General features: G+C 36.6%; 1 protein-coding gene across 7 annotated transcripts in view; it reads left to right on the plus strand.

The window, feature by feature from the left end:
• The window catches only part of LUC7L2 (LUC7 like 2, pre-mRNA splicing factor), a 56578-nt gene that overhangs the window by 40343 nt on the left and 2266 nt on the right, over positions 1-13969 (plus strand). For all 7 annotated transcript variants that reach the window (XM_002687000.4, XM_005205902.5, XM_059885951.1 and 4 more), the window contains 4 exons: positions 3453-3629; positions 5095-5186; positions 7387-7416; positions 10896-11087. In XM_002687000.4, coding sequence (XP_002687046.1) covers positions 3453-3629; positions 5095-5186; positions 7387-7416; positions 10896-11087 — 491 coding nt within the window. The remainder of the gene's footprint in view (positions 1-3452; positions 3630-5094; positions 5187-7386; positions 7417-10895; positions 11088-13969) is intronic.

Here is a 13969-nt window from a genome sequence, read left to right on the forward strand (position 1 = left end):
GAACTTTGTTGTTCATCCATACTGTATATCATAGTTTGTGTCTGCTATTCCCAAGCTTCCAATCCTTCCCTCCTCCAACCCCCTTGGATCATTCTTCTAACCACAGCAATAGCATCTCATAGATTTTCATATGTTGTGTTTTTATTTTCATTCATTTCTAAATATTTGCTAATATTGCTTATGATTTCTTTTCTGACCTGTGGGTTTTAAGAGATCTGTTTAGTCTTTATTTTCACTGATTTTAATTCTGTTGTGGTCAGAAAACATGTTGTGATTTCAGTTCTCTTAAATATGTCAGTACACTGGTTTTGTGACCCTGCCTATGGCCTGTCTTAGTGAATGTTCCATTTGCACTTGAATGATACTCTGCCTTGTTAAATGAAGTGTTCTGTAAATGTCCTTTGAGTGAAGATAGTTGATAGATTTTTTCAACTTACCTATATCGTGTTGGTTTTCCTGCCTACTTACTCTATTAATATTTACTGAGAGGAGTGGTTGAAGTCTAATTGTAGATTTGTTTCTTTATGCTTTCCATTTAGTCACTTTTTGCTTCATCTATTTTGAAGCTCTGTTATTAGCTTAATACACATTTAGGATTTTTATGTCTTTTGATTAATTTAACCCTTTGTTTTGAAATGTCCTTCTCTCTCCCTATTAATGTCCCTTGTTTTGAACTATCCTTTGTCTGATTATAATAAAAGATTCTAGCTTTTTTTACAAGTTGGAGTTGTATACTATAAACTCTAGAGAAACCACTGGAGCAGAAAAAGAGGTATAGTGAAAGTGAAGTCGCTCAGTTGTGTCCAACTCTTTGCGACCCCATGGACTGTAGCCTATCAGGCTCCTCCATCCATGGGATTTTCCAGGCAAGAGTGCTGGAGTGGATTGCCATTTCCTTCTCCAGGGGACCTTCCCGACCCAGGAATCAAACCCGGGTCTCCCGCATTGCAGGCAAACACTTTACCGTCTGAGTCTCAATAGTCCAATTAAAAAGAGATTGTGAGACTAGATTTACAACAAAAAGAAATAAGACTTAACTGTGTACTAGCTGCAGGAAACCCACTCTAAATACAGAGACACAGATTAAAGGTTCTAGGCTGGGAAAAGGTATACCAAGTAGCCATTCTAGGTAGTTTTAATTTCTTAATATTAGGATTTTTTTTAATGTAGTTAATGTCAATGCAGAAAATAAACAGTTTGTGGTACCACCATGGTCTCTAAGCCTAAAGCCTTTCATTTCTCCCTAAGCAGAAAGAGGAGGAATAATAAGGCACAAAAATTGAGTTGACCTGTGCTTTCTTGTGCTTTCGGATTTTCTTTTTAAAAATATTTTATTTTGAAATATTTTAAGAAAAGTAAAAAAAAAAAAAAAAGAAAAAATATCGGGTGAAGAATTCTCTATATCCTTCACACAGACTCTTCAAATGGTAGCATATTACCACATTAGCTTTATCATTCTCTTCCTACATCAGTGTGTGTGTGTATTTGAACTGTTTGACAATAAGTTATAAAAATGATGCCTATTTATCCCTAAATACTTCAGTGTGTATTTCATAAAAACAAGGATATCTTACTATATAACCACAGTACCAGTTGTCTGAATCACAGAATAATATTGTTACAATACTATTAATCTGAAGACTTTGTTCATATTTTACCATTTGTCCCAATAATGTTCATTTTCAGAAAAGAAAAACTTTTGCTTAAGATCCAGTCCAGGATCATGTATTGCATTTTAGTTGTTATGTCTTACTCTAATCTTATTTAATCTGGTACCTCAGTCTTTGTCTTACATGGTCTTGACCATTTTGAAAAGTATAGACCTGTTATTCTGTAAAATGTCCTTCACTTTGGATTTGCTCAATATTTCTTTCTCATTAGATTTTTGAGAGGAATACCACTGAAACAATGTCATAGCCTATCAAAGGCATGTGTTAGTGGTTTGTTTACATGTATACCTGTACCTCCTCCCTCTAGAGCCTCCCTCCCACCCCACCCCTTTAGGTCATCAAGGACACGGTGCCATACAGCAGCTTCCCACTAGCTGTCTGTTTTACACGTGGTAATATGTGGTTTTGTCGTTAAGTCATGTCCGACTCTTGCAAGCCCATGGACTGTAGCCTGCCAGGCTCCTCTGTCCATGGAATTTCCCAGGCACGAATACTGGATTGGGTTGCCATTTCCTTCTCCAGGGGATCTTTCTGACCCAGGAATCAAAGTTGGGTCTCCTGCATTGCAGGTAGATTGTACCAGCTGAGCTAATAGGAAATCCCTAGAAATGGGAGAAATGTCTTATTTAGGAAGAAAATATTTGCAAATGAAGCAGCAGACAATGGATTAATCTCCAAAGTGACAAACAGCTCATGGAGCTCAATATTAAAAAAAAAAATCAAAAAATGGGTGGAAGACCTATATAGACATTTCTCCCATTGCCTGTTTTTTTTTTTTTTTTTTAAAGAAAAAAAAAATTGGTATACAAAAACTGGGCCCAAAGTGGAGACTGCATTTTATTATTTTTTGAAAAAATTTCACTCGTTTATTTTTGGCTGCATGTGGTCTTTCTCTAGTTGTGGAAAATGGGGGCTACTCTCCAGTTGTGGTGCAGTGGCTGCTTTTGTTGCGGAGCACGGGCTCTGGAGTGCTGGCTCAGTAGATGTGCTGTGTGGGATCTTCCCAGACCAGGGATTGAACTGGTGTCCTTTGCTTTGCAAGGCGGATGCTTAAAGAACCTCCTATAGATATTCTCCAGCAGTGTCCACTTATATTTCCTTAGCCAAAGCTATGTGGAAACTTGGAAATGTCATGCTTTTATATGGGCATGCTGCTGCCTCAAACAAATCAGAATTCTGTCAGTATAAGGAAAAAGGGTAGAGTGGATGCACAAATATACTAATTTATTATCTCCTTAGTATAAGTAAAATGATGAGTCCAAGACCTCTTAATCTCAGTAAGGCACCTTTCATCTATGTCTTATAGAGCCGCTCTGTTTGAGGCGAAGTTTTTTGTAGGCCTTGTCTGTATTTACATCGTGGGGAGAACGATACGTGGAAGGAAGCTGTAACAGTATGGAAGGCGTGCATTCCTTTTCTGCAAGCATGGGTGGCGACTACCTTGATTCTTCACTAGTGTATATTTTTGAGGTTGCTGCATCTCATTTTTAACAAAAAAATACAGAAAACAGAAAGAGAAAACCTTTGAAGAAAGTTATATCCTGTTAATGTTATTGTAGTTCTGGCAAAAGGTAATTTGAGGCTCTGATCTTTCATTTCTAGTGGAGAAGTCTTGAGGACGGAGGATGGGAGTAAGGGGGGGAAATCTGTTTCATGACAAAATAGCCATACTTTCGTATGTTCACTAGAAGCATTTTTTTTTGTATGAACATAGTGAATTTTGTTTAATTGTGTGATTTGAATGCAGTTTATATGAACATGGTTTTTCTCACTTTTGTTTAGGAAGTTTATCGGAATTCTATGCCCGCTTCCAGTTTCCAGCAGCAGAAACTTCGAGTCTGTGAAGTTTGCTCTGCCTATTTAGGTCTTCATGATAATGACAGACGACTGGCTGATCATTTTGGGGGTAAACTGCACCTGGGATTTATTGAAATAAGAGAGAAGCTTGAAGAATTAAAGGTACATTGGTAAATTAATATCCCACACTTTTTACAGTTATAGCCACTCATTTTGTGTAGTATTTTTCTTTGATATTGAAGACTATTCTTAACTGTGATTCTGTTAATAATTCAGATTATAGGATTTTGTGTAGGATTGTAAATGGAAATAGCTTGTTTAATGGATATCTGACAAACTTTAAAAATCCTCTTATTCTTGGTGGAGATAATATTTTCTCTTGGACATTATATTGAATCAGGTAGGAATCTTGCAAACTGGGTTAGAAAATCCTACAAGCCCCCTAAAATTTCCAATGATACTTTCTTTAAAAAAAAAAAAAAAAACTGGTAATAATGTTAATATAACATTTAAAGGAAGATTAAAAAAATGATAATATTTTAAATATTTTGCAGTTCACTAAATAGCAGATTTTAAAACCTCTAGTTTTATGCTTCTGCTCCCACTTGAGAAAGCTTAGAAACCTATTTTTTTAAATGGACAGTCTGTGTCATTTAAATAGGCTGATGTGAGAAAGGCAACACAACTCTTACTTGTCTGCCAAATTCTTCTGAGAAGATAAACAAAGACAGAAAAGGATATTTCTAAACCATTGAAAGTGAGCACAGTCAATGGATAGGGCCAGTTTACTTTTCAGCAGTCTGATGTGGCTAACTGTTTTTTGTCTTTTTTTAATTGGCACTGTCGCATTTTGTCATGAATTGAGGACTTTCTTAAAGATGGCAAACACATCTTTAAGTCACAGTAGTGACTTCTTGTGTAGTTATCACTGAAATTAACCCAGCATCCATAGCTGGGCATTTAAAATAATGTAGAATCAAATCACCTAGGGATTTCTCCATATTTTTAGTTTATTGTGAGCTCTTGTCCAGTATTCTGAGTAACTTAGATGATCTTGGGTAAGTTTTTTGAAATTACGAATGTGTCACCATAGCAAATGATCATTGGGCTCAAAGATAAAAATGGTACCTGATTGGGTACCAAATACAGACCTAGAAGCAGAACTGTTGAGCATTTCACTGGTATTTTTATTTTATTTTTATTTCTTCTGTTGTTAGTTTATCACTGGTATTTTTAAAAGTAGTAGCATCAGGATTGTAACTAGAAGTCAACAGAAGACATTTCTGTGTTGGAAATCATAGAGCATGGAAATAGCGATTTATAATGATTGATTTTTTTTAATCATTTTTAAAGAATTTAGAAGATATAAGAGGAGAAAAATCTTAAAAGTGATTTTGAAATATCATTAAGAAGTCATAGAGAAATATGAAATTTTATATGAAAGGGAGGAAAGATTTTGGAAACCAGACTTGTAAGTGAAGTGATTAAACCTGACAAAACTTCAAATTGAATTGGTATTAAAAAGTTTTGATATTCGATATGGTAAAGTTGAGGATAATGCTAAGAATGGGCCCGGTAAATAATGCTTCTCATTTAATATTATTTTGAACTGTCGTTGTGTTTTAAGAGAGTTGTAGCTGAGAAGCAGGAGAAAAGAAACCAAGAACGCCTGAAAAGAAGAGAAGAAAGGGAGAGAGAAGAAAGGGAGAAGCTGAGGAGGTATGGCGTGATCACTGGAGTGGTCCAAGGACCTGAAGTGGGGCATAAAAAAAGATGTGATGGCGCATAAGATTTTAGACATCAGTAAATCTGGACTTGGGAAATTTCTGTTTACTCTTAAAAATATTACCATATGAAACAGTGTTTATTCAAGTATATTAACTAAAGACTGTTTAAGTCCAGGAGATTTCCTTCAAAATGTATGGAAGAGGGAGCCAAGAGCGCCTCACATCTTTGTGTTTAGTAAGATAACAAGGCCCGTTTCTAGCCCTTTGATTACCATAATAGGCTCACTTTGAGCTAGACTGGCACAGAACTATTTTATGGTACATACTTGTTGATAGAAGGGCTGGGTGTTTTTTTTTTTTTTTTTTTTTTAATCTGTTTCACTGATTATTTTACATGCTACTTTGATTATCTATTTGTTCAATTTAGAAGCTATAAACTGTTAAAACTTTTATTAATTTAATATAATAGCTAAATGTGCACAGTTCTTTTTATATTGGTATATTGATAAAATCAGGATTCTTCATATTTAGAACGTGTGCATGTTCTGGATCATTGTTACCCATTGGCAGCATGTTGTGTGATAACATGTTTAAAAACTTAAACAATTTTCAGATGGAGGGATGTGCCAGAAAAGATTTACCTATCATTCTAACTTACAGTGTTTCCTTAATGGTATTATATTGCTCTGAAATTTAAATAGCTTCTCTTCAGTAGATGTTCCTAAGTTAATTAAAACCTTTGATAATATGTGACTCAGCTATGTCACCTTCCTCCAAGCTTTGAGATTGTTACATGCAATCTATTTCAAGACACTTAAACTGACTTCATTTTTGTTACATGGCTTGTAACAGGTAATCTCTTTGCACTTTGATGACAAAAATGAAACAAAGCTATATATGGACATGTTCCTGTTTAGAGGAAGTGCTTTTATTCTTCCATCGATATATTTTCTTCATTTACTAGTAAATTTTACCTTAGAGCTTTATCCCTGTTCTCTTTTGTGTATACTAAGTTTCCATGGAAATAGCACCCAGTATTGTAATATTTAAGATAATACAAATGGAATTTGAATCTCAGTTTAAGTTAAAATTCAACAGAATATACTGCCACTAATACAAATTATACATCTGAGATGACAGCCAAATAAGAAAAAGAATTCTTTGCAAGACTACATTTTCACATCTGTCAGAGATGAAAGTACATCACATCTTACTCTTCTAATGCCACATTTCTTTTAATATTGGTTATGAAATGTTAATGCTATTTCAGAAATGTTTAAAAAAAATTTTTTTAAACTATCTGTGAACTTGAAGGACCCTAAGTATGGAAGATGAGGAAATTACTAGTAAGTATAAAATTATACACAAAATGGGATTCCAACTATGGTGTTGAAAGGATAATGATAAAAACTATTATCACTTTACTAGATGCTTACTGTGTGCCAGATACTGTGCTAATAAGTAAGACTTCCTGTATTTATTTATCTATTACTTGAAAGCTCCCGGTGAATTTTTTATTATTATTCCTCTTTTTAAAATGGCAAACTAAGCTGCAGGAAGATAAATAATCTGCCCAGGCCACACAGATAGTGAGTGATGGAAACAGTTATGGCTTTATATGAGGCTCAGTCCACATTCATGTTCCAACCAAGCTATATACACTCCACTAAAAAAAACCCTTTGACTTCCTGGTAACCGTAATACTTGCTCTTACTATCTGTTGAGCTTTAATTGTGTACTGGGCAACATGAAGAGTACTTTGTATCAGAGAATTGTGTGTCATATTAAGAAACATTGTAAGATTGAATTGAGTGTTCTAGGGGTTATTGTATGAGGTGATAATTCCAGGGTATGTGCCCCTCAGAAGTTCTGATCTAAGAGGGAAAGACGAAATGACAGATGTAAAGAACAAAGAATTCTTTCCAGGTTGGGAGGTGGTTTTTGGAGAATTAGTGAATTGCATTGTGTTTTAAGTCTTCTAAGAGCTAGGTAGCCTAGGTAAGGGATGTGCCAGAGTGAGAAAGTCTGTAAAGTTTGTGGTGCTTTTTGGGAAAATTTGTGTATACACACATGTGCCTTGTATTTATAAAAGTAATATAAAAATTAGAAATGGGAATGTAATTTTAATACCACATTGTACCCTTTCTTCCTTATTTATAGTTATTTTTCTAAAAACAGAATTCTTTTTTTAGGTCTCGCTCACATAGCAAGAATCCTAAAAGGTAGGTATTATACAAGATAAGTGGTGAAGCTGTGTTTTCTGAGGGTAGTGAATGAGAATTTATTAGTTCTCTTAATTCTTTTGTAGTGCATATTTGAGCAGTGTCATTTGAGAAGTTGGTCAGAAGATACTCATGAGCTACAGTTTAATTTTATCAGAATAAATTATATACAGTGCCCTGAAGTTACAGAGAGAGCTAAAAATATTTCAGAATATTTCATTAAAATCTTATTTAGAAGCTGAGTATACATGTGACAAGATTTATTTTTTAAAAATCAGTTTGGGTGGTACATCTAAGAAACACATTCTAAGAGGTTGTATCTGTTCAAAATACAAATAAATAGTTGGATATGTTTTGAATGAGGGAATCCATGGTGAGTTAATTAAGGGAAACGAAAATGTTGGTTTGCACCCAAGCTAGACTTGGGCTTTATTACTTCTCCCTTTGCACAGGTATCACATAAAGCTTTAATGGGGCATTTTACATCCATAAAAGAGGAAGAGGAGAAGACTTAATTTTGATCTTTGGCCCTAGTATTGGTGGACTTTTTGAAGCTTTTTCCCCAAATTCTTCCATTGCTCTCAACTCAAATCACATCTTCTTTTTGAAACCTTCTACGTATTCTTGACTTTAAAGAATAAGAGCATTTGCTGTTATGAAAGCAAAACCTTGTGTTTCTATTAAACGTCCCTTAGTACTTTTTAGTATTTTTTTTTAGTACTAAGTACTACTTAGTACTTTTTTTTGGTGGCAGGGAGAAGAGGGTTCCCTTGTAGCTCAGTCGGTAAAGAATCCGCCTGCAGTGCAAGAGACCTGGGTTTGATCCCTGAGTCAGGGATTTCCCCTGGAGAAGAAAATGGCAACCCACTCCAGTATCCTTGCCTTGGAAAATCTCATGGACAGAGGAGCCTGGTGGGCTGCAGTCCATGGGGTCGCAAAGAGTTGGGCATGACTGAGCGACTAACACTTACTTAGTACTTTTTAGTATCTTTCAGTGGTATTTCTGCATAAAACACTAAAAAACTAAGACATTAGTCAGGACCAGTTGTATCAGCTAATTTATATGGTTGTGAGTTTCTCAGTCCAGGATGAGAAGTAGAAATATTAAATGATGATTATTTTTTACTGATTGGTTACTGCAGGCTTGTCCCTTCATTGGAGAGAAATTTAAACTCTTTGTACACAGAACATCCTTAGATATTCAGGCTAGAAATTTAATTTCTGCTACCCTAGTCCAAGCCACTTTTTACCTCGCTATTTACAGTAGCCTTTTAACAAGTCTCTTAATTTCTGTTCATGTCCACGTCCCTTTTTGGCCTCAGTCTGTTTTTTACACATTAGCCAAAATGTATCATTTTAAAAAGTGGACTAAAGCAAATCAGCTCTGTCTTCAAACCTTCTAAAGGTATTCCGTTTCACTCAGGAGAAGTTGAAATCCTCACCATGGTTTTTAAGTAGAGTGATCAATCTGCCCTAGGAGAGTTACAGTTTATTTCTTGTCTCAGCATGTTTATTAATAGCTCCCTCTTTTCCTCTGTATAATTTAATACTGAAAGCATCCTGGTTTGAATGACAAAGTCATTCAGGTCAAGCAGGTCATCCTGCTTATTAGACTCCTGATATTACTCCCCCTTGCTAATCTCATGACAGCCAGAAGGGTGTCTCGTTCCTGTGAACTTTCCCCCCCTCAGGGCCTTTGCACCTGAGTTCCCTCTACCTGAAGCATTCTTCTCTGTGCTCCCTGATTAGCTGGTAAACCTTTTCCTGCCTATTCTGTATAAAAGAGGACCACCTAATTTTACTCTCCTTTTTTACTCTTCTGTCATGTCCTTACTACCTGACCTATATTTTATTTGCTGCCTACATGTCTGGAGGCCTCTTTCTGGACTTTAAGCACCATGAGGAGGTTAAGGACTTTGCTGTATGGGCTGCTCAGTCTCCCTAGGACCTAGAACAGTGCAGTAGGCACCCAATAAATGTTTCTACCAGACAGTTATTGTCAAGTAAAATGAAGTATGCCTTGGGGAAATAATTTGTTACAATAGCTCAGAGTGAGTGATAAAAGAAAATACCATTTGATAAAAACACATGGACTGGATTTTCTCTTTTCCCTTTGTTTCTTCTCAGAAATACTCAATTGTGGAAACACTATTCAGCTGCGATTGATACTAGATCCATAGTAGATGCCTTTCTTTCTAATGTTGATAGAAGCTGAATACTTTTAAACCGTAACAAAGTAATCATTTGAAAATAAACCCAGTTTATAAATTACCTGAATAATGTGCTTTTGAACTTACTGTAATCAGATTACGAGAAAATACTTCATTATTTACACACCATTTGATAAGTTTACCTATTTAAGTTTGCAGGTTGATTTTTCAGTAAATTTTTATGTTGTGCAGCTGTCACAATCCCGTTTAAAACATTTCCATCACTCTTAACAATATTCTGGAGAAGGCGATGGCACTCTACTCCAGTACTCTTGCCTGGAAAATCCCATGGCCGGAGGAGCCTGGTGGACTGCAGTCCATGGGGTCGCTAGGAGTCGGACACTACTGAGCTACTTCACTTTCACTTTTCACTTTCATGCATTGGAGAAGGAAATGGCAACCCACTCCAGTGTTCTTGCCTGGAGAATCCCAGGGACGGGGGAGCCTGGTGGGCTGCCGTCTCTGGGGTCGCACAGAGTTGGACACGACTGAAGCAACTTAGCAGCAGTAACAATATTCATTCATTTCTTCCCATTGTTCCCCAAATGTTTTATATCCTCTATATATGTTGTCCCCACCGTGACCATATACACAATACATAAATTAGTTTTGTAACCCAATAGAGGCTACAGAAGTGTTTTTCCTTCTCTGTATGCCTACATACTTGTTGTAAATTATTATTATTATTTTGCAGTATAAGTAAAGTTCTCTAAAATGATTTTTGCATGTAATCTTTTTCTTCCCAATAAATTATGTACTACTTGCAGAGATAACTGTCTTAACTGTTTTGATTACACTGACAAGACACATTGTGGGCATTTATTTTGATGTTCATACAACCTTTCCAATTCAGCGAGTTAAAACTTACCCTAAACAATATTCTTTCTCATGTGTCTCCTCCCTTCTGTCCGTGTTCACCAGGTACATACTTTGTTGCTAAAGTATACTAAAAATCATAGTTAAATCCATAGAGATTTAAAATTAAATCCATAAAACATCTAGGTAATATAGTCCTTGGCATGTAGTAGTATTATAGATTGTTTCCTCCATTTAAAAAAATATTCCTAATGTAAATTTATACAACACTGACCTGAGAACTGTTTATTTCAAAATTCTAGTATGTAGTTATTTAATATACCAGCAGTTTATTTCATTGTAGATTTAGCTGATTTGAAATAGTACTGGCATTAAGTTTCTCTATAAAGAGTAGGCTTTAGTAAATGAGAAACTTAAGTGCCAACGAAACTAAAAACTAAATATCTTTTATAGATCCAGGTCCAGGGAGCATCGCAGACATCGGTCTCGCTCCATGTCACGAGAACGGAAAAGGAGAACTCGATCCAAATCCCGGGAGAAACGCCATCGCCACAGGTCCCGCTCCAGCAGCCGTAGTCGGAGCCGCAGCCACCAGAGAAGTGGGCACAGTTCTAGAGACAGGAGCAGAGAGCGATCGAGGAGGAGGTACTGAGGTCCATAGGAGGATATGGAACTACCTTTACAGTTTAGACTTGGAATACTAGTGGTTTGAACTTGCATCTGGTAATTTGTACACATTTGTGTGTGAGTGTATAACTTTTTTTTCCTGATTATATGGGTAGTTCAGAAAGAATATACTTATGAGCCAGAGTAAGAAATTGGAACCAGTACATGCAGAGGTTATTGCTTTTCTCTGGTTAGTGTGTCTTGGGGAAAAGTACTTTATGGGCAAATAATTTTAGGTACCAGTACTGTGAGAGCTTCTCCAGTATGTATTGGAAAATTAGGGACTCTGAGAAGTCCTTTTGTTAAGAGTTATTTGACTTACTGTTTTCTAAACTTCCTGGAGCTGGTGTACTTTTTCAGAGCAGATACATTCAGTATATTCTTGTTTATTCTGCACTATAGGTATGCAATGTTACATACAGTTAGCTTGGCAGGGCAGGTTCAGAATTTTAAGGAAGTTAGATATCACTGGCATGAAAATTCAAAACATGCAGGGAGGGCAGACCCAGGTTGAGGTATGTTTAAGGACTTGGTTTGACAAAGGACAAAGGATTAGAATGTGATGGAGCCTTTGCACTCATGGTCTGTATAAACCAAGCTCCCCAAACTTCTCAGGTCCCATCATGGCCCTTGAAGAGCCAGGTCATTTCTAAGGAACAGAAACATTTTTTTGAGTGCCTAGTATCTACTAATCTCAAGCTTTCTATGGATTATTACTCCACATGAAACCTGTGATAAATTTTTAACAGCTTTCTGCAGATTCCTTTTTTTTATTTTTGGCGCCTTAGCCAGCCATTCCCTGAAACTGCTCACAGACTGAGTTGGATATGATAGGCCCTTTTATTTATTCTTTATTTTCTTGCCTTGTTCCAAGTAGGTTCCCACCCCCTCCTCCAGCTTTACTGAGGTGTAATTAACAAAGTTGTAAGATATTTAAAGTGTACATTGTGGTGATTTGCTATACAGGTACATTGTGAAAGGATTCCTCCCATCTAGTTAACACATCCATCACCTCACATATATTTTTGTTGTTTTTGGTGAGAACATTTATGTTCTACTCTTAGAAAACCAAGTAGTTCTTCTACTGCACTAGGCCTTATATATATATATATAAGGTAGTTGAGCAACTTTATTCAAGTGAATTAGGGCATAGGACTAATATTTTGACAATAATGAGGTTGACCTAAGCGCTAAACTGGAATCAGAGTAAACAGTATGGGAGTTTAGTGCTAGTGCTAAGTCGCTTCAGTCGTGTCCGACTCTATGCGACCCTAGGGATTGTAGCCTGCCAGGCGCCTCTGTCCCTGGGATTCTCCAGGCAAGAATACTGGAGTGGGTTGCCATTTCCTTCTTCAGGGGGTCTTCCCGACCCACGGACCGAACCTGCATCTCTTATATCTCCTTTGTTGGCAGGCAGGTTCTTTACTGCTAGCGCCACCTGGGAGTTTAGATGAGGGAAATATCAGAGTAATTTTAAAAGATAGCTTCAGGGAGTAGCCTAAAGCCTAAATAGAGTAGGTATAATTTGAATAGATAAAACCAGGTAGGAAAGAGATATTTTAGATATTACAGGCACATGCAGAGAATGAGCTGGGAATTTGTGAATTTTTAAGGGACAGAGTTGTTCATAGTGTGCTTTTAGGTCCCTTATCTCATATCCTTAAAACTAGGCACACAGTACAGTGCCCAGAAAAATACATCTTAAAAAATTCTCCGTGAATCTTAACCTACATTGTAAATTTTAAGAATCATCTTGCTGGTTGGTAGAAGGTCTAGATAATTTCTCTTGTCACCTTGGCCCCCTGTCATTGTTTTGGTATCTCTGCACTCTTAAATGTTGTCATTGGTGGTGGGGATGGCGGGATAGGCATGAAGTCTCCCTCTTCCGGGACCCAGTCTCTAATGTTTCCTGCGTTTATGAAGATATATAGGAAATTTGACCACCATGCTACCTGACAATCCCTCATCCAATATTTTCAGCATATTGTTCATAAAGAGGATTATTTTTGTAGAAGTATTTTTTTCTCAAGAACACTTCTAATCTTGATACTCAGATTACTGTCTCAAAGCAGTATTTTGTTTTTTGCCGAAAATGAGCAATTGCTATTGAAATCTACTTGATATAAAAGAGAATATCAAGTTATTGCTACATAGTACCAGTTTTAATTTCAAAGTAAAAATCCCAGTTAAAGGTCTTTTATGACTTGGCTTTCTTCTGCTTCAGCTATGAAGTACTGGTCTCAGTAGAGTCTGCGTGCGGCTTTTGCTGGGAACTCCCACCCTTGGTAAACGAGGACCATGTGCATTTTTCTGCTGTGTTCAGGCGCATACAGTGCAGACTTCAGAGTCAGACTACTTGGATGAAAAGGGCCTTGGCCAAATTATCCAGTTACCCCTCCTGTCTCTCCTCATCTACTTAGTAGAAGAGTACCTGCTTCATCAGAATTACTGGTATACTGAGTAGAAACTGCTTCTGTACAGGACATTGTAACCTCTGGCAAAATATTAGTTGATACTCATCTCATAGTTTGTCATCGTTTCTCTGGGGCTTAGTACATGTCCTTATTCTTAGGCAGCATCTCAGTCTTCTCTCTCCATATTCCATTCCTACAAAGACATCCTACAAAGGTAGGATGTGTGGAGTGATTTAACACATCATTTTTAAATTAAGCTTATTAAAACCTTAATTCAGTAGAATGCTCAAAGTTGACATTTAATCTTTCAACCTTTCTGGTTTAGTCTTTTTAAATGATATTTCTACAGCTGCCTAGTATAGTAGTGTTTTTTTCCCCTTGCCTTAGTAGTTGAAAGTATTACTTAATTAGGCTTCAGATCCTAATTCTAAGCATGGATTAAGTGAG

The sequence above is a fragment of the Bos taurus genome, chromosome 4 (assembly GCF_002263795.3).
Source record: "Bos taurus isolate L1 Dominette 01449 registration number 42190680 breed Hereford chromosome 4, ARS-UCD2.0, whole genome shotgun sequence".
NCBI classification, from domain to species: domain Eukaryota; kingdom Metazoa; phylum Chordata; class Mammalia; order Artiodactyla; family Bovidae; genus Bos; species Bos taurus.